General features: G+C 42.4%; 1 protein-coding gene and 1 long non-coding RNA gene across 2 annotated transcripts; both read left to right on the top strand.

Annotated features, from left to right (window-relative positions):
- The first annotated feature begins 18,343 nt into the window (after positions 1-18,343).
- Positions 18,344-19,076, top strand: LOC132864589 (uncharacterized). Its single transcript, XR_009650235.1, has 3 exons — positions 18,344-18,425; positions 18,703-18,837; positions 19,019-19,076. It is a non-coding gene; the product is annotated as an uncharacterized LOC132864589 (long non-coding RNA).
- A 108-nt stretch (positions 19,077-19,184) lies between these two features.
- LOC132864588 (lysine-specific demethylase 5B-B-like) lies at positions 19,185-21,415 on the top strand. Its single transcript, XM_060898009.1, has 5 exons — positions 19,185-19,278; positions 20,055-20,181; positions 20,764-20,881; positions 20,970-21,040; positions 21,254-21,415. The coding sequence occupies exons 2-5, from the start codon at positions 20,068-20,070 to the stop codon at positions 21,362-21,364; spliced, it is 414 nt and encodes a 137-aa protein (XP_060753992.1). The 5' UTR covers positions 19,185-19,278; positions 20,055-20,067; the 3' UTR covers positions 21,365-21,415.
- The last annotated feature ends 37 nt before the right edge of the window (positions 21,416-21,452 follow it).

Here is a 21,452-nt window from a genome sequence, read left to right as displayed (position 1 = left end):
ATAGCAGCGCTGAGGTGCTGCCATTGTGTTTCTGCTGACACAACATCCCTGGCCAGTCTAAGGCCGTTGATAAGGGAATGGAATTTGTTTTTGCTGTCAATGTCTTTAGTACGGGCAGTGTTTATCCTTGGGAGACTCCTAGGCCTCACATGGTGCAGCAGTTTTCTTCCTTGTAGTGCTATTTTGCTGATAACAAGGGAATGATCAGAGTCACAGTCAGCGCTGTGATAGCTCTGTGTGCTGTGCACCGTTTGGAGGGTTTTCTTTCTGGTAATGACGAGGTCAAGCTGGTGCCATCGATGTGATCTGGGTTGCATCCAGGAGACTTTGTGCTTTTCCTTGTTTGGGAAATAAGTATTTGTTATACATAAGTTCCTGCTATTATTTTAGATAATTTTAGACTGCAGGCAGCTGCTCCACTGCTCCTCTGTGTTTATCACAGAAATACCCAATAAAAAAGTAGCTTGTTTGGCCATTACCATGCTACTTGATCAATAAAAGAGTTAAGCTACTGAAAAGCTATTTGATTTAGTAAATAGTGATGTTACTGAGAAGTTTAGTTAAGTTACTAATGATGCTACTTGTAGTGACGCTACTGCCCACCACTGAATATCCCTTTGGACGGACACTTTTTGTAGACATTAACAAGATTTTGACAGAAAGCTTCTTGGGCAGGGGGCGGCACGGTGGTGTAGTGGTTAGCACTGTCGCCTCACAGCAAGAAGGTCCTGGGTTCGAGCCCAGCAGCTGATGGGGGCCTTTCTGCGTGAAGTTTGCATGTTCTCCCTGTGTCTGCATGGGTTTCCTCTGGGTGCTCCAGTTTCCCCCAAAGGCATGCAGGTTAGGCTAATTGGTGGCTCTAAATGTGAGTGTGAATGGTTGTTTGTGTCTATGTGTCGGCCCTGCAATGACCTGGCAACTTGTCCAGGGTGTACCCTGCCTCTCGCCTATAGTCAGCTGGGATAGGCTCCAGCTTGCCTGCGACCCTGTAGGACAGGATAAGCAGCAACAGATAATGGATGGATGGAGCTTCTTGGGCATTGGTGCAACAGAGAAGCATTCACCCTATCATCTAGAGATTGTGAGTCCAAATCCTGATGTTGTCACAAGTCAGGAAAGGAGAGGTGTCAACTGCAAGTAACACTAGCCAAATGTCTATGAGTTCCTACATATAGAAATGGGTAGATAGCAGGTGTGTGATGCTGTATGAGCAGCAGTTCAAATAGATGCTGGCTTTATGTGCCTCAGAGGAGTCTTTATTATTCCAGCCCCAGAGAATTTTAACTTCTGGCAGAAAACAAACAAACAAAAAACCCAATTCGGACATGCTCAGAACAACCAAATGGGTCCAGGCATGCAACATTACACTTTTTAAAATTACATTATAATTGTTATTAGTAGAAGTGTGTGAGGGTTAAGCCAGTATCTCACTGGGCTGCGACAGCCTGCGACTAGTTGGAGACACAACAATTGTGATAAAATATATGAATTAGCGACAATTTTCACTTGGAATCACACTGAATTGATATTCATATATTCTGGGTGCGATTTGCTGGGGGGGATGGTGGGGATCATCCCCCCCCTCTGGTTTTTATCTCTGCTGAAAAAAAATCCTCGGGGACAACCCCGTCAATAAAACAAACAAACCAAAAAAAAAGTTGACATGACAGGCATGTTGTGACACAGTTTTCTATGGTCTACATTGCACTCACTTTCAAAATGACCCGAAGTGGCAGCTTTCGATGTTCACGAACGTCCCCAGCAAATAGAAACATTGTAGATAATAACAATATCCAGAGTGTGAACGTGGATTTAGCGCCATGAATCACATCCTTATTGATGAGCGCAACCATGGGCGTAACCACCATAGGCACTGGGGGGGACATGTCCCCCCCAATATTGGGAAAGTACCAATCTGTCCCCCCCAATATTTGGCGTATTAAATCAATATGAGACAAATAATATGCCATCCTGAACCATGGCTATATAATGAATCCTTCACTTGTTATGTCCGATTTACTTTCAATTTAGGAAGCACAGAGAAACAAACAAACAAACAAAAAAAACTTTGCGACCACCCCCTATGATTGTGCACTTGGGTCAGCCCATGACGCCGTAGTGGCTGGGCAGACACTGTGCGATTTTTTCAATCGCGGTATTCAGCTGCTGCTCACAGCAGAGTGAATCGCAGGGGTAAACAGCACGCAGCTTACGATTCCTGTTCTCACACTATACGATCCGATGCTCGGATGCGATCTGACTGCTCACGCTGTACTTCCATACTTCCAGATTCTTGTATCCGGAACTGCAACGTGATATAGTGTTGTGACGTTCGCGAACGAACCGATTCTTTTTAACGGCTCCTAGGCATGAACGATGAGAACCGAGTCTCGAGCTGGGGGAGCCATTCTTTCTGTTGTTCTTTTTCTGTACTGTGTTTCAGATAGTTTATAATGTTGTGTGATATTAATGATAATATTGTGGGAAAACTACTTTGCACGGACGTTCATTTAATTTATTCTATCGTCATTTTGTTTGTTCCATTTTTGTGTATTTTATTTATTTATCTGTTTTGTATCTCAGGCTTAAATATTTTTATAAAACAAGTGTTTTCCTATAAAATATTCTTGCGTTCTTGATAACTATGTTCTTGAGTGGGTTCTTTTTTTTTTTTTTACAGAAAAGCCGTTCTGCATGGACATTCATTGAAGCCCTCATTGTTTTTTAATGGTTATTTATGAGCGTTTAGGGGTTACAATAATGTAAGTCTAGGTTGCTTTATATAAAAGGTATGTCCAGAAATATTGATGTCACTGTCTAAGCAGAGGGATGTGGCTTCTTTAGACGCTGTCTTCTTAAAACTGAATAAATATTTAAAAAAAGAGCCAAATGAGCCAGTCTTTTGAACGGCTCTTTTCAAAGAACGGATCACAAAGATGCGGATCCCATCAAAGAGCCATAAATCCCATCTACGTGAAGAAGAGGAGACCGGAAGTGCTGCTCAGTGTTTGTTTTCTCTTCCATATCTGTGTTCGCGCATGTGCAGTGTGACAGGTTGAGGTAAATCGGCTCGTGACACTGCTTCAACAGTGCGATAGCCTCACGAGGGGCGACCAGGATTTCAAACATGTTTGATTTTCATCCGATCGATCGGGAGGAGGTCGTGAGGTGTTAATCGCTTGTCGTTACCCCATGTATACTACACGATCCGAGACGCACGATTGAGCCAAAAATCGGCCCGATCTCCAAAATAGTCGCACGAGTGAAAATCGTGCCAAAAATCGCAGTGTCTGCCCAGCCCAGTTTGGATACAAACTAAAAAAGCTGGTAGAAACTGTATGTAATGAATGAAATCGAAATGTAAGCTGATCTCTTACAATACACCACAGCACCTGCGAATCCGCATGGGACTGAACTGAGATTCTCATTGAATACCCCTCCCACTGCCAATGCTTTATCCCAAAACAATAGAGGGATTTCACTGACGTCACCCGAAACCGGAAGTAAACAGACCCTGCGCCATTTTGGAAGACCAACAAACTCGTGATTAGGGGGAAATAACGGCAGCGGTATGTGAACCCACGAGAATAAAGTGGACTGGCAAACGACTTAAACAAACAAATCTGAGCTGTTTTATTTATGATTTATTGGCCCAACAGTAGACTTGAAAGAAACCTGTGTGAGACTTGGCAAAAAACTGTGGATATAATGGATAAGTCTGTGCATGATCTGCGGACACTTTGAGGTAAGCAAACGCAAGAAATTCAGATTTAAAACATGCTAAATTGGCCCCAAGTTGATAACTGTATGAGCAAGCCTCCCAGACTTCTACAATTTAATAATAATAATAATAATAATAATAATAATAATAATAAAGGATGGTTTGGGGCTTGCTCTCCCTCCTATTATATAAATAAAGCATAGTTGTTGTGTAGGCATATATAATAAATACATATGTATAATTTGGATAAATTAACCTAAATTATGGATACCTTAATAGGAACAAAAAGTATTATTTTTTCAACTGAAAAGATATATTATTAAAAGATAAATATCAACAAGATTACCTTGGCCATAACTATGTGTAGGTTATTCTTAATGAGAGCTGTAATATCACGAACCAAGCCACTAACAACATAATTGTAAGCCTGTAGCCCTTTGTAGGCCTTCAAGTCATCAGCAGTGTAGGCACTGGGTGTAAACAACAAATAGTTTACAATGTCTGGGTAGCAAACAGATGGCAGAATTGGTGTCAGGTCCTCCTTATGTTTCCATTCTCCCTTGCCCCAAGTCTTATCATATGGGTCAAACCCATCAATCACAGCGAGTTTCTCCACATACCGTGCCCTTTCTGCAACTGGTAATGTACTCACATAACCAGAATTATCAGTCATCGTGTCACTTCACTCTCGCTCATAGTTTGTTTTATATTGTATGCATGTATGTATGTACTTGAGGTCTTCCAATATGGCGCCCTAACAAAATCTCGTGGTACGGTGACGTCACGCAGTAGCCCTCTATTCTTGAACGCCTCCATATTTTTGGGCCATTTATTTAGATAAAGTCAATATATTTTCTACAAAGTTCTATGTTGTTTTGACCTATTAACCAGGGTAATGCTCCTTTCTATTGCTTTGGTAGCCATTTTTTTGTAGCAATTTAACATTTCTGCATTTGTGTGTGTGTGTGTGTGTGTGTGTGTGAGACTAGCTCTGGTGTGACAGATTTTCATGCAATGTTTTACATGTTTTTTGTATGTTGTATTGCGTTACATGTTTTGCAGTTGCACATTCTGTTGTTTTGTGTTTTGCCTGATACACAATAAAAAAACAAGATATAAATGTTAACATGTTCATTGGTAATTGTATTCATCAAAACAATGTTCTAGATAAGCACATCTTTATCAATAGGCCCATATGAAAATTGCGCGAAATGCACTTAAAAATATTTTGGGAAGGGCTCAAATTTGGACCCCCCCCCAATATTTATACCATGGTTACGCCCTTGAGCAACAGAATGAATGTATCCACACTGACAGCCTTCTTTTCCTCGCTGTCAATGGGCCAGACGTGCGTTCCTTCCCTGCTGAGAAATTTGCAGAAATATGGATTAAAGAAGGGTGAAACACGGCGGATAGCACACCGATGGGAAAGCATAAAAGGCCACATGAACTGCGCCATCAGAGCAAACTGTTCATTTAGTATTCATGTATTTTAGTGATTTTCGAGTCACTGTCCATTTAATCCGGAGGGAGAGAAACATCACAGCAACGCGACAAGCAATGCGAACTTTGTTGTGTGTTAGTGTATTTAGTCAGAGAGACAGGAAGATGAATTTACTATCTCTGGTTTAGTGTTTGTTTTCATTTAGTGTTATTCATTTGATATCCTCGGATGTTATTGAGCTGTTAGCCTATTGTTACCTTAATTTTGTGACGTTTCATGATTAAAAAAAAAATCCCCCCTTCTGTTTTTTTTGACAAATCGCACCCTGCATATATTTTATCGCAATTGTTGTGTCTCCAACTAGCCGCAGGCTGTCACAGCCCAGCGAGATACTGGCTGAAGAACTCGCACTTCCTGTCTCACGGAAACTGACTAGAGAAGGCTTCGTGACAGCTTTGCGATACCAGCGATGCATTTGCGGCTATTGTTCAAAATATCAGCGATGAAGGAGCGACACTTTGCGACTCATGCGAGGAAATTGAGAAGCCCCGCGAATGTTTCGAGACACTTTTCAGGCCCGTAGCCAGCATTGTGGAGGGGGGGGGGGATCTTTTTTTCCCCAAAAGTGGACTTCATCTGGCCCCCTACTCCCGTACCCCCCAAATACACGAGCACACTTCAAATCTTCTAATTTAGACATTTTTTTATTCGTTATAAGTTCTCTGTTGATTAACTTATTGTTATCTTCCTACAACTGTGCTGTGACTTCATTGTCTGTCTCTGTTGCTCACCTCAGTTGTCTGTTGTTGCTCTCCTTCATTGTCTGTTGTTGCTCTCCTTCATTGTCTGTTGTTGCTCTCCTTCATTGTCTGTTGTTGCTCTCCTTCATTGTCTGTCTGTTGTTGCTCTCCTTCATTGTCTGTCTCTGTTGCTCACCTCAGTTGTCTGTTGTTGCTCTCCTTCATTGTCTGTCTGTCTGTTGTTGCTCTCCTTCATTGTCTGTCTGTCTGTTGTTGCTCTCCTTCATTGTCTGTCTGTTGTTGCTCTCCTTCATTGTCTGTCTGTCTGTTGTTGCTCTCCTTCATTGTCTGTGTTGTTGCTCTCCTTCATTGTCTGTCTGTGTTGTTGCTCTCCTTCATTGTCTGTCTGTTGTTGCTCTCCTTCATTGTCTGTCTGTTGTTGCTCTCCTTCATTGTCTGTCTCTGTTGCTCACCTCAGTTGTCTGTTGTTGCGCTCTTTCATTGTCTGTCTCTGTTGTTGCTCTCCTTCATTGTCTGTCTCTGTTGTTGCTCTCTTTCATTGTCTGTCTGTGTTGTTGCTCTCTTTCATTGTCTGTCTGTTGTTGCTCTCCTTCATTGTCTGTCTCTGTTGCTCACCTCAGTTGTCTGTTGTTGCTCTCCTTCATTGTCTGTCTGTCTGTTGTTGCTCTCCTTCATTGTCTGTCTGTCTGTTGTTGCTCTCCTTCATTGTCTGTCTGTCTGTTGTTGCTCTCCTTCATTGTCTGTCTGTCTGTTGTTGCTCTCCTTCATTGTCTGTCTGTCTGTTGTTGCTCTCCTTCATTGTCTGTCTGTCTGTTGTTGCTCTCCTTCATTGTCTGTCTGTGTTGTTGCTCTCCTTCATTGTCTGTCTGTGTTGTTGCTCTCCTTCATTGTCTGTCTGTTGTTGCTCTCCTTCATTGTCTGTCTGTTGTTGCTCTCCTTCATTGTCTGTCTCTGTTGCTCACCTCAGTTGTCTGTTGTTGCGCTCTTTCATTGTCTGTCTCTGTTGTTGCTCTCCTTCATTGTCTGTCTCTGTTGTTGCTCTCTTTCATTGTCTGTCTGTGTTGTTGCTCTCTTTCATTGTCTGTCTGTTGTTGCTCTCCTTCATTGTCTGTCTCTGTTGCTCACCTCAGTTGTCTGTTGTTGCTCTCTTTCATTGTCTGTCTGTGTTGTTGCTCTCCTTCATTGTCTGTCTGTGTTGTTGCTCTCCTTCATTGTCTGTCTGTTGTTGCTCTCCTTCATTGTCTGTCTCTGTTGCTCACCTCAGTTGTCTGTTGTTGCTCTCTTTCATTGTCTGTCTGTGTTGTTGCTCTCCTTCATTGTCTGTCTGTTGTTGCTCTCCTTCATTGTCTGTCTCTGTTGCTCACCTCAGTTGTCTGTTGTTGCTCTCCTTCATTGTCTGTCTGTGTTGTTGCTCTCCTTCATTGTCTGTCTGTTGTTGCTCTCCTTCATTGTCTGTCTGTTGTTGCTCTCCTTCATTGTCTGTCTCTGTTGCTCACCTCAGTTGTCTGTTGTTGCTCACCTCAGTTGTCTGTCTGTGTTGTTGCTCTCCTTCATTGTCTGTCTGTGTTGTTGCTCTCCTTCATTGTCTGTCTGTGTTGTTGCTCTCCTTCATTGTCTGTCTGTGTTGTTGCTCTCCTTCATTGTCTGTCTGTGTTGTTGCTCTCCTTCATTGTCTGTCTGTGTTGTTGCTCTCCTTCATTGTCTGTCTGTGTTGTTGCTCTCCTTCATTGTCTGTCTGTGTTGTTGCTCTCCTTCATTGTCTGTCTGTGTTGTTGCTCTCCTTCATTGTCTGTCTGTGTTGTTGCTCTCCTTCATTGTCTGTCTGTGTTGTTGCTCTCCTTCATTGTCTGTCTGTTGTTGTTGCTCTCCTTCATTGTCTGTCTGTTGTTGTTGCTCTCCTTCATTGTCTGTCTGTTGTTGTTGCTCTCCTTCATTGTCTGTCTGTTGTTGTCTGTCTCTGTTGCTCACTTCAGTTGTTGTTTATGGCATCAGAACACTCCTGATCTGCCCATGCTTTAGCATAAAAAACAACAATAATTTCTAATTGAGATAAATGTTTTAAGTAATCCTGAGATTGAAATAATATCGCACAGCCCTATAGACCCTTTTCAGTCACGTGACCTTCGTAAACGCGACCGCCATTTTGGACATGTAGTGGACTTCGGCTCGAATCAGTTTGAATGCGAGGAAGGCGACAAACGAAAAACATAAAAGAAAAAGGAGCGAGATGCAGAAAACACCTTCACTATCCAGCGACGTAGGGCATTTACAGGGCAAGCAGAGGGAGAGGTATTTGCAAAAATTGAGGTTAGCAGGCTTAGAGAACGACGTTTACCTGCTTCCACCAGGATTGTTCACTGACGTACACCAAGCCCTCGTCTTTACCTGACTTCGGCCCACGTGATCTGTATACCTATGTCATTAAAAACCCATCGCCATACACATACACGCCAACGTCCGAGGTTCCGGAGCGCGCTCCCGCTTGCTCCAGGAGTGCTCCGGCCGAGGTTCCGGAGCGCGCTCCCGCTTGCTCCAGGAGTGCTCCGGCCGAGGTTCCGGAGCGCGCTCCCGCTTGCTCCAGGAGTGCTCCGGCCGAGGTTCCGGAGCGCGCTCCCGCTTGCTCCAGGAGTGCTCCGGCCGAGGTTACGGAGCGCGCTCCCGCTTGCTCCAGGAATGCTCCGGCCGAGGTTACGGAGCGCGCTCCAGCTTGCTCCGGAGCAAGCCGCTTAATTTGAGGGCAACCTCAGCCGGAGTATGCTCCGGGAGCAAGCCGGCGCGCGCTGCTTAATTTGAGGGAGAGCAAGCCGGAGCGCGCTCCGGAACCTCGGACATCGGCTCCGGCAGCTATTTATACTGGATCCGGTGTAAATAGCTGCCGGATCATAATTACAGTAAACTAGTAAATACAGTAAAGGAAAAACTTGAGACTGAAAGGTTTTAAACAGTCATCCAAATGACTGAACGTAAACATTGCTACAGTAACATACCAGCTACTTGTTGACATTAGCTAGTCAACAATAGCTACTACAGAAGAACAAAGAGGTTACAATGGGTTATTTTAGCCTATTTGGTTACACACTCGCCGCCACAGAATGTTAACAGCAATGTAATGCCTTTTCTGGCTAATTTTATTCGTCTTACCACCAACAAAGTGGTCACTACACAAACGCTGGTATGCCGAGGGCTGCCAATCTTTCCTGTTAATGGCTGCTATCCATCTTCTCCATCGGGATCCGATAAAATGATAAACCTTGCCTTGTTTGTTGATGGTTACTACATCCAGGTGCACAACAATATAGTGGCATGATGGAAGTCTTGCTGAAAGTAAAAACTTTCTTTGCTGTCGTTCCTCAATGTTGGCTGTGGTAAACTACTGGTAGTACACGTCCAAAATGGTGGCCACGTTTGTCGTGATGTCACGTGAAAAGGGTCCATAAGGACAACTGATTTAAAAATGCCCAAATGCAGCAACAGTGGGTGTTTTCACACACACTGGTCTGATCATTTTCATTTTTCAGCTAGTGCACATGTTTCTTTTCACTCTGATCCAAATGCCAAACCACTGACAGGGCGTCATGTTACCATGACAGGGCGTCATGTTACCATGACGACTGAAAAACACGTGCTCTTAAAGTCTCGCATTTTACTGTCTTCACACCACAGCTCCGATTTCCCAAGCTGAAAAAAAAAATAAAAGCAGCCCCAGGTCCGACGCTACTAGTACCTAGCCATCGAGCTACCTAACTCATCTCTGTGTGTGCGTGCGTGCCACTGACACACAGACTGACGGACGGGCTGACGCTACCCCCCACCCCCACTGATCACTCTGACAGATCGATCTATCACTACTGTTGTAAACAAAAGAAAAACAAAGTCCTGCACTCAGCACCTTACCCATTTTGGCCCTTTTTTGGAACATGGCGCCAATATTTTGGGACAAAGTAGCAGCAGATTTCTTGCGTTTTCTGTCTTTATCTTCTTTTATAGAGGGCTACTGCGTGACGTCACCGTACCGCGAGATTGTGCTAGGGCGCCATATTGGAAGACCAAGTACATGCATACATACATACAATATAAAACAAAGTACGAGCGAGAGTAAAGTGACACGATGGCTGATAATTCTGGTTATGTGAGTACATTACCAGCTGCAGAAAGGGCACGGTATGTGGAGAAACTGGCTGTGATTGATGGGTTTGACCCATATGATAAGACTCGGGGCAAGGGAGAGTGGATTTTTTTATTTCATAATTTATTTTTAATTTACTACTTATCTGTTTTTATTTACATATATTTGAATTATTTGGACATGGGGAAAAACTATATTTAAAAAGCATGGTGAAGTTGGTTTCAGGTTGGATATTCGTTGGATATTCGTTGGATATTCAGATATCAGTGAAATACCATTGTTTTTCAATGGGGAAACACTTTTTTTTTCAATAGCTTTGACATAAAGTGACCTTGGGACCCCAAACCTTGCAGCATGCATCATCTATACAGGTGCAATAGGGCACACACCAAATTATTGGATTTTAGTTCCTCTTCAATGTATATCTCCATCAATTTAAAATACCATTGTTTTTCAATGGGGAAACATTTTTTTTTTTCAATAGCTTTGACATAAAGTGACCTTGGGACCCCAAACCTTGCAGCATGCATCATCTATACAGGTGCAATAGGGCACACCCAAAATGATTGGATTTTAGTTCCTCTTCAATATATATCTCCATCAATTTAAAATACCATTGTTTTTCAATGGGGAAACACTTTTTTTTTCAATAGCTTTGACATAAAGTGACCTTGGGACCCCAAACCTTGCAGCATGCATCATCTATACAGGTGCAATAGGGCACACCCAAAATGATTGGATTTTAATTCCTCTTCAATATATATCTCCATCAATTTAAAATACCATTGTTTTTCAATGGGGAAACACTTTTTTTTTCAATAGCTTTGACATAAAGTGACCTTGGGACCCCAAACCTTGCAGCATGCATCACCTATACAGGTGCAATAGGGCACACCCAAAATGATTGGATTTTAGTTCCTCTTCAATGTATATCTCCATCAATTTAAAATACCATTGTTTTTCAATGGGGAAACATTTTTTTTTTCAATAGCTTTGACATAAAGTGACCTTGGGACCCCAAACCTTGCAGCATGCATCATCTATACAGGTGCAATAGGGCACACCCAAAATGATTGGATTTTAGTTCCTCTTCAATATATATCTCCATCAATTTAAAATACCATTGTTTTTCAATGGGGAAACACTTTTTTTTTCAATAGCTTTGACATAAAGTGACCTTGGGACCCCAAACCTTGTAGCATGCATCACCTATACAGGTGCAATAGGGCACACACCAAATGATTGGATTTTAGTTCCTCTTCAATGTATATCTCCATCAATTTAAAATACCATTGTTTTTCAATGGGGAAACACTTTTTTTTTCAATAGCTTTGACATAAAGTGACCTTTGGACCCCAAACTTTGCAGCATGCATCACCTATACAGGCGCAATAGGGCACACCCCAAATTATTGGATTTTAGTTCCTCTTCAATGTATATCTCCATCAATTTAAAATACCATTGTTTTTCTATGGGGAAACCTATTTTGGGTCCCCAAACCTTGCAGAATGCTTCGGCTACATGGGTGTTACGTGTTACGCCTCCTGTGTCTGTTTGTGCATGTTTCTCTCTCTTGCATGTGTGTCTCTCTCTCTCTCCCCAGGTGTAGCGGTTGGTATTGGCTCCTTCTCCTTCACCTGTTTCCACTTGAGGAAGGCGTATATAAACCTGTGCTTCCACCTGCCAGAGAGAGGAGAGGGCTTTGGGGTTTTTGCACGCTCGCCTTGCCATTGCGCGTCTGTCGGCTCGGTTGGAGGGTTGGCTCCTGGGGCTCCCACCCTCTCTGTTGGACTTTTGCATTTTGTTTTTCTATCACCTTTTGTTAAGCACTTTTGTAAATAAATTTTCACTTTTTCACTGTACGTCGTCTTGCGTTTTGGGTTTGTGTCGCCACCCTGGTTTTTGATTGTTCATGTCTCCCTAGAGCATGTAACAATGGGACCACTAAGGCACACCAGTCAACAATAAAGAGCCTGATCTGAACTCGTCAGTCATGGTTGAAAATGGGGACAGAGAATTTCAACGATGGCATTCCCCACCTTAATGCTGCTCTATGGCTGCCCCCCCCCATAGTCCATAGACTCCCCACGCAAAGTCCATGCTACCCTTCACACACAGCCCATGCTCAGGCCACCCACATCAATCCCCTGCCCCACAATCACACATACTTACACAGTACAGGTGAACAACTCAAATTTCGCTTATGCTATAGGCCTAGTAGTACTACAATGCATGTCAAAAAAGGAAAGCCTTTTAATGCTTTTATTCTTGCATTTTAGCATGTCTTGCACCAAAAGTGGTTTTTACAATATGTTCTTTAAAGCAGTGGTTCGTAAACTTTTTTCAGCCCCCTGGACCGATGACCATTTCCTGCGGCAACCTTAAAGTAAAGCACCACAAAATTTCAAATGCATTATTTTCCAGTAGTCTACACATTAAAAAGTGTATTCATTATTTTTTTTCATAAGTCCGCCATATAATTACCCCGTGGGCGTGTTTGAACTTTGTGCGCTGCATAGCGCCATATTTAAATTATTATTGGTTCTGAGAATGCTCTGACGTCATTGATCCAGTTGGTATGATTAGAGCCCATTAAGATAAGTGATAAAGAAGCTCACAGCAGGCTTCCAACCCGCCAAATTGCACGCTTCTGTTTCTGGTGAGCAGCCATCATGCCGGGGTGTGTAGTTTGTAAAAACTACAATGGATGTTTGAAGTGTAAAGGTGTAAGTTTTCACAGATTTCCAAAGGATGATCGCAGGCTACAAAAGCTTGAGTATTTGCAGGCTGTGTGGCAGCGGACACAGACTGGTGTGATTGAACACAAAATTGGTTTGTGGCGTGATGCATGGTTTAGTTGAACATAATGTTGAGTGCCTGTGAGATTCAGCGCGGTGTTATTCCTGGAAGCTGGCTGGTGCTACTGTTGCAAGTGCGGTGGCAAAGTCTCAAAGTAGTAGCCTACTGATGCCGTGTAGTTGTGAGTCAGATGACAAAGAAAAAAAAAAAAAAACGCTCTCTAGCTTATCCACTCACTAGCTGCTACTTTTATAAACTACCACCACACAGTCTCAACATCTCGGCCGTCCCACTCAGCGACGCTCTGGGCATCTAGAAGGCTTGGATCGGCCGGCGGGGCGATACTTGCAGCTTCCCCTGGCCTGGCCACTGTGCCCCCCTCTTCGCTCTCCTCCGTCCCTGCGCCAGCGGAATCTGACCAGCGTGGCTGGAAGTTGTAAGCAGTAATGTTGTCAGGGTCTAAATGGTCGCCCATATTGAAGGAAACCGCCAATTACCATAGTCACTGATCGAAAACAAGCTCTTCCGAGGCGTGCAAAAATCTTGCAAAAGGTTTTTTTTTTAAGTAGCCTATAGAATATTAAACATTTTCATATTAGGCCTACAATCTCAAAATGCAATGTAGGCCTACACAGACAATTTGAGAAGGTTATCTGTCCGCCATTTACATTTTACATTGTATTTGTTTTTCTTTTTTCTACAATGTACAGTGTCAATGGCGGACAGATAGCCTGCTCAAATCTTGATCATTGACGTCACAGCCATGAGAGAGGAAAGCTCAAACGTGTCCACAGGGTAATTATATGGTGGACTAATGTAAAAAATCAAATGAATGTACTTTTAAAAATGTGTAGACTACTGGAAAATAATGAATTTGAAATGTTGTGTTGTTTTCCTTTAAAGAGGGAACACATTATTGTACTGTTGAGGTGCACTTTCTTTCACTATGCGCAGCACCAGATTTAGGCAAAAGCAGCACCAGCTGAAATAACCAGATATAAGTACATTGCCGAACACAAAGGGAAAACATGATTGTTTTGAAGGAAACATTGGAACATTTTGGAGTGGATGTTTTGAGAACAATAAACTGTATATTAAGGGTGAGCAGACGCCCTCTTTTTCCTGGACATGTTCTCATTTAAGACATTTAAAAAAATTTTTTTTTGACAATCTCAAGTTGCTCTTGAGATTGTCAAGTTCAGTTTCTCTTCTTTTAGTAAGGAGTTTGCAACAAACAGTGTGAGCAGCACTTCACTTCATGGAATGGAATGGCTTTAATTGTCAAATCTTCACATGTACAAGACATGCAAAGTATTTGAGGTTGTAAACCTGCGTACATACAAAGTATTTGAGATTGTAAATCATAGATCTGATTTCTAGGTAGGCTACTCTGTGGTCGATCCCCGCCAATAAATGCCAGTCTGGCAGCAGAGAGGCTGCATGCGTTAGGCCTGGGTCTTCAGTTAGGGTTAGCAAGAGGAAAGAGGGACACTCGTAAAGTTGATAAAGAACAAAAGGCACAATTATACAGCTGCTTATTTTTGGTACAGAAATAAGGCCTCGAAAATCACGCTGTGTTTCGTGCTGGTTAATGTTCGCAACCTTCCACACTATCCCAACTATAATTGAAGGGCGGGGCGATTATGAGATCGACAGTCATGCAGTCTGCTCGTGAGAAGTAGGCATCCTGTCACACAGAAGAGGAGCACATGGTGTAGCATGTTAAAGAAAGTGGATGATGGGGCGGTTTAAGAAAGGGCAGAAAAAGAAAAATGTTGACGTCTGGCAACAGGCAGGAGGAAGAGAAAACGTTGTCAAGTGTTTCATCTCTGAAAGACTATGTGACGATGTGTTGCCAGAGCAGTGGTCTGCTGTGACACTAGCTGTGTTTAACAGCGACAACAAAAGACAGCAAAGGTGGTTGAAGATGATTTGGCAGCAGGACAGACGGGGAGTTCGCACTGAAGCGTTGGAAGGTAAGCTACCAGGAGTCCAGTAGTTTACATGCATTCAAGAAAATCGAATTATTGCCTTAGTAAGACAAAGGTCGGAGTATTAAAGGCCATGCAAACACCTTAGTCGAGCAGCTTGAATCGACTATGCTTGCTTGATAATGCCATTGTTAGTCGGACTATGTAACCACCTTAGTCGAGCTATTGACTCTGGGCTCACCGTCCCATCTGCAAGTTACCAAAATTATCAAAGACCAAGCCGTTTAAATCAGAAACAAAACATCTTTAGCGGTTATGAGAGCTTGTGTGTTATCAATAGAGAGAACGAGCGTGTGCGTGTTTTTTTAAACCATGAAATCGGGTCTGCGCGCTGCGCAAAAGCGGGAAAGACGGAGAAAGAAATGTCTCTGTTCACGTTTGTGGCTTTATTTCCTTTTCAACGTTAAAATGTGCTTATGTGCAGCGGTAATCAACTAGGGGAGACCGGGGCTTGTTGGCACAGGCTGATTTTCTGGGCCATTACAGGGGGCAGCATCAAAATTCCAACAATAAAACGATGCTTAGCTTGAGTACAGTTAATCCATCTAATGCAGAGCAGTCAAAGTTATTAACTCTTAAGGTGAGAGAATTTTTTTGATTTTGTGATGACCAAACTAAAAATCGACACCTTCCACTAAATTAGCTCTAAAAAGCTAGTACTAAGGAATAGGGAAATAAAAAATATTGCATTTGATAGATGGAGGATCTAGCTATAATTTCATATTAAAACTGGAATTCTGTGGTGTCAGATGTTAACAGGCCAACATTATTTTTGTCAAGAGTGCTGTACTGATGTGCACGGGGCAAGTTGGCACAGTCATTTTGGGGCAAGTTGGCACACTCATTTACATTGACATTCTATGGCATGTGCCAACTTACCCCGTGGCTGTAAGGATGTATTGCAGATTATTGTGGTTCACATACACACTCAGCTGTACCAGCAGATGAAGACAGCGAAAGTTCTGAAGGAAAAGAAGGTGAGGAAGAGACAGAGGATGAAGACCGGCAGAATGAAGATCAGGACAGTGAAGACAACACAGACAAGCGTGGTTCACATACACGCTCAGCTGTACCAGCAGATGAAGACAGCAAAAGTTCTGAAGGAAAAGGTGAGGAAGAGACAGAGGATGAAGACCGGCAGAATGAAGATCAGGACAGTGAAGACAACACAGACAAGCGTGGTTCACATACACGCTCAGCTGTACCAGCAGATGAAGACAGGGAAAGTTCTGAAGGAAAAGAAGGTGAGGAAGAGACAGAGGATGAAGACCGGCAGAAGGATGATCAGGACAGTGAAGACAACACAGACAAGCGTGGTTCACATACACGCTCAGCTGTACCAGCAGATGAAGAGGAGGCATACAGAACATGCAATGCAGGACCAAAACTATTCAGACTGACGATAAAAAGAAAACATTGGAACAAAATAAAGCCAGAAAAAGGACAAAGAAAACTAAAACCCCCATGGACAGATATTTTTTATAACGAATTCAGAAGACAAAATCCATCTTGCACGTTGGCATTCAAGTATCAAAATGTGAAAAAACATGACAGCCGCAAAAAGAATGTGCCATACCTTCATGCCACAGCAAGATGCACATTTGACGATTGTTGCATATATCACTTTGAAATGAAAGACCCACCAAAAGCAAACGTAAAAAATGTTACTGTAATAGTAACAAGATTTGGGGAAGTACCTACGATCCCAGAAAAAATTCAGGCCGGCAAAATATCTTCGTCGAGGCAAAATAGCAAAGGCCATACAGAATGGTGTGAGCAATTGTTATTATGATTTACTCAAAAACACACCCACTGAAGAACTTGTGGTGGGAAACATCACAAGAAGCCTGACGAAGGATGTTTTAAAAAAAATATCCTCTGAGATTCGAAGTGTGGCAAAGCTTCACAATGATAATGTGTTGGAGCTAATGCTCACACAAAAAATTGAGAGAGAGTGGTCAGCATGCCTCTTCAAATGGTTATTTGCAGTTATTGCAGATAGAGCCATTTGCAGCTCACTTGTACACAAATGCAGGCCTCCAAATTTTGTGTGCACATTTAAAACAATCTATGGAAACATGCCTCTACCTTGATGCCACAGGTGGAGTGGTGCAGAAGCTCCCCAACCAGTCTAAGAGAGTACTTTACTATGCCCTGGTCCTGCCGGGTGCGGGCAAGGACAAGCCACCTCTTCCTGTGGCAGAACTTGTCACCAACAGCCACACAGTGCCCTCAATATCTCATTGGCTGATGGAGTTTTTCAGGAGAATGCGTCAAATGACAGGGAGGAGAGTAGCCCAGATGGAAACCGATTACAGTTGGGCCCTGATCAATAGTGTTCTTCTGGCCTGCAACCATGAGGACATCTCTGGCTATCTCGACAGAACATTTTCAATTGTGATTGGTACAGGGAAACAGACCCCTTTCATTGTGCTCCATTTGTGCTCTGCGCACATACTGAAGGCAGTGTCACAATCATTTGGGAGACAAACATCGGACAAAGGCTTAAAGGAGTATGCCACATACTGCTTTGCTTTCTTGTTAAATTGCACTACAATGCAAGAGGCCCTTGAGGTCTTCTACCACATGGCTGTATGTTTTTGTGCAGAGCAACTCACAGAGTCAGTCCACAACAGCAAGCAGTACCTCGACCACTGCATTTTGAAATGTGAAGACCTGTCTTTTGAAGACATGTACGAAACAGAGGAGAAGAGGACAAGGAATTCCAGTGACCCCAACAAGGGCATTCTGGCTAGGTCACCATTTACTGCGGTTTTTGCTCAAAGAAGGGAGCAAGCAAAATGTGATGTAATGTGTGATCAAGCAGTAGATGAAGACAACCATTACCACTGCCCTGGGATCATTGATGTCTTGTTAAAGACCTACATGGGAATTTTTAGCTTGTGGAGTGGTGTACTCCTTGGTGACCTTTCACGGCACATAGATGGAACCACCATAGGAACAGGGCCATACAAAACAAGGGACACCAACTGCCATGCTGAGCTCTGGTTTGGATTAGTCAAACATCGCATCCTTGGCAAGAAGACACACCTCAGACCTGCTGAGTTCATTTCGAAAATGTTCACCTCAGTGCAGGGAAGATATGTCGAGCATTTAATGCAACACAGCCTGCCAATGGAGATACTTGGTGGAAACCTCAGAAGCTGTCTGAAGTCAGAGGATGACCCAGAAGAACAGTGGTCCAAGCGGGCCACCTCCTCTGGAAGCTCGAAGAGGAAATCCAAGTATTTCAATCCACCAACACAACTTCCTAAGCCAAAGGGCAAGACAGTACCAAACAGGAAGGTAAAAGTCGAGCCAAAAGAGGTTGAAGACTCTCAGGTAAAGTTTATTTTTTTTTAATGAACATTCTAGAACCTAACCAAATAAACTACTTTTATCCACATGCAATCCATAAAATACATGTTTATTCTGACTTTCTTTTTAGCTTGATGTGTTGTGGAAGAAGAGGCCGACAGAGGTGGTCGTGTCAGTGCTCCCATCGCAGATTAAGGGTCGAAGCATATTCGTACACCATAGTGAGTTGTGTTCATTGAAACCACATCAGTGGTTGACGGGCGAGGTAGGCATCTTTTCTTCTCCTTTGCCTTTCATTCCTTGTTTTGCCATCTTTACATTTGCTTCAAACTGACATGCCTGGCAGATGAATTGGGAACTGCATGCCTCTGGCACCTTTGAATAATGGAAACATAATGAAAGCTTATAGCTATTACTCAGTGAGCCAAATACTATGAATAAGCCATAATTATGTTATTTCCATTGACAAAATGTGGTTTGTTTTCATATGACCAAGGTGTGTGAGAATACTTTATTAGTGAAACATTTTCTTATGTTGCCAGATTATTCAGGCACTGATGCACATCAATGCTTTCGCATTGAATGTGGCTGACAGAATTTATCTAATGGACCACTACACTGCTGGAGTAATTCTGACTGGGGACAGGGCGTCTGTACGCCGCCAAAGTTTACCGAAGGTAATGCTCAGTGTCTGCCTCTGATGGCATGTTGTGTTATGGGAATAGTTCAATAATTACCAGGTATTTCTACATGAATATCTCTATCAAATATGGTAAACAGGACACACCACACAGTCTTGACGAATAACCCCAGTTACACTTTCATCTGTCATTAAACATTGATGTTTCAATGTTATAGGTAAACTTTGACAACTATGAAGCCATTATATCATTCATCCACGTCAGAAATAACCACTGGAATGCACTGGTTTGTGGCACTAGTCATCAGCAATCATTTACATGTTTACCATATTGAGAAATAGCTGTAAATATTAGTTGCATAATACCCTCTGTTATTTCACAGTACATACATGCAAATTCTGCCAGAGTTTTTGTGTGCGACCCATCACCAGCATCCAATGAACACAAGGACTCATGTGTTGCTGCCCAGAGAATACGGTAAGGTTTATTTTTGTTATTTTTGTAATTATTTAGATGCTTTGTAATCAATCACATTTAGATCAAATAACAGCAATTCCCCCACAAGCAATATTTAAGAAAATAGAAAAAGATAAAATGATAATGACAAAGTGACAAGGATTTTGTTTGTTACATGCATACACAAGTACCATAAAGTGCTTTAATAATGCATAAAGTGCAAAATGGTGTGGTTGGGCAGTGCATAGGCTGTGTGTGGAGAATATGGGAGTATATGGAAGAACATACACTACTCTGTTGGGCAACATGGACTGTGTGTGTGGCAGGAAGGGAATATGGGCAGCAAATATGCATATGTATGCAGAGGTTTCAAACAAGTAAAAGTAAAAAAGACCAAATTAAAACCCTGCCACAACTCTGATCCAACCAGCAGGTGGATAGGTGGACAGGTAGATCAGCCACTCAGGGAAGTCACCTGTGTTGGAAGTAAAACGTGGCAGGGGTTTTACTTTCCAAACTACTTTTACTTCCTTTTTGACACTTCTTTGTTTTGTATGTGATGTGAAGGGGAATGAGGTAATTGGGGTCTACTTTATGTGTCTGAGGTGTGAGAGGGTACTCAGTGTTGGGGTGGGAGCTCATGTACTATGTAAAGATGGGAGTACATGGACAGTGTTTAGGAGCACATGAGCTGAGAGGATAGGGGGAGCACAGCATGTTCATTCCTAAACATAGTTGCTATTGTTTAATTCGTATTGTATCGTCTAAAGAACCTACTAAATCACATATGTCTTTAGCGAATACTTAAAAATGAGGAGAGCCTGCCACGGCAATACCGACTGGGTGGACATCCCTTGGAAAGGTGCTGTCATGGCTCACCCAGTTCAGCAGGATGGGTGCAGTTGTGGTGTCATTGTTATAAAAGTAAGTGGAAATACAACCCCAAAACAGAAAAAGTTGGAACAAATCTTGGTCACTCATTATTTCAAACAGGAAACTCTCAGAATTGAATTCAAAATGGCATCATGACATCAGCCTAATTACGGCAACACAGAGTTTCCTGTATGAACTTTGGCCACTTCTTATGTAATACATAAGTAATTAATCCCCCCACATCTTTACTTCTGAGTGAAGCAGCCCCTCTGTGTTGTCCTTTTATCTGTACAGTACATTCATGTTGGCAGTCAATATAATTCATTTAGAAATATTTTTCCTTGTGTTTAAAATTATTCAACTTTTACAGCCTGTTTTTTTTAACCGCTGACAACCGCTGACCGTTTTAACCACTGACATGCTTTCTATACACAATTCTCCATCTTGTTATTGGATTGAACATTTTTGAAATGGTAGTAGACTACTTTCCTTTAATTCACAATCTTCCATTTGTCTCAAACGTTTCTTTGTCCCAAAGATAAATATCTACTGTTCATTTTATATACTATTGCACCCTGCATGCACAATGTTTTAGTGATCAATTGCGAAGACATTTTTAATGTGTTCATTTAGATGGCCATAGCAGTGATGGAAGCTTTCCCAGACGTTCCGACAATACAATTCGACACAACAAAGAGAGCCATGGCAGAAGCGAGAAGATTTATGGCTCTCCAAGTCCTCAAAGCGTCAGGTACACTAGAGTACCAAGAGTATCTCAGTAAATTAAATGCTCAACACATATCCTCTGATTTAATGTACTGCACAAATGCACTTTGCAGTCTTTGAAAATGAATGCGGCATGTGTGGAACGGACAAGGCCCCTGGGAACGCGGCTTCTTACACAGACTGGGTGAGTCGAGCCAAATTAAATGTGAAATGACATGATTATATGATGTCTGTAGAAACAATCAATTATGCATTTAGCTGCCTTTTATCAATACAATCTACATACTTACAGTACCATATGCAATATGCAATGCAGAGTAAGGTAAAGTGCCTTTCTCAAAGGGCAAAATTATGTCCACAACTGAATGTGCAGTGATGGATTTGTTTCATTCAACAGATCCAGTGCGACGCATGTGACCGTTGGTTTCATGCTCTTTGTCTCAACATGGTGAAGGCAACATTGGACAGCTTAAAAAAACAAAAATGGCTTTGTGTTTTGTGTGAATAAATGTGTGTTGTGCTTTAGTGGTACCATGTGGTTTAAACATGTTGCAACGTTTGTCACTTTGTGTGAAACATATTGACAGATTGGGTCA

Source organism: Neoarius graeffei, chromosome 17 (genome assembly GCF_027579695.1).
Source record: "Neoarius graeffei isolate fNeoGra1 chromosome 17, fNeoGra1.pri, whole genome shotgun sequence".
Taxonomy (NCBI): Eukaryota; Metazoa; Chordata; class Actinopteri; order Siluriformes; family Ariidae; genus Neoarius; species Neoarius graeffei.
The sequence above is the reverse complement of the archived record's forward strand: the minus strand, read 5'-3'. Positions and strand labels throughout refer to the sequence as shown.

Coding starts and splice junctions, on each gene's coding strand:
- LOC132864588 (XM_060898009.1), top strand. CDS start 20,068: ATGAGGAGAGCCTGCCACGGCAATACCGACTGGGTGGACATCCCTTGG. Junction 20,182..20,763: donor GTGGTGTCATTGTTATAAAA/GTAAGTGGAAAT, acceptor GTGTTCATTTAG/ATGGCCATAGCAGTGATGGA. Junction 21,041..21,253: donor CGGCTTCTTACACAGACTGG/GTGAGTCGAGCC, acceptor TTCATTCAACAG/ATCCAGTGCGACGCATGTGA.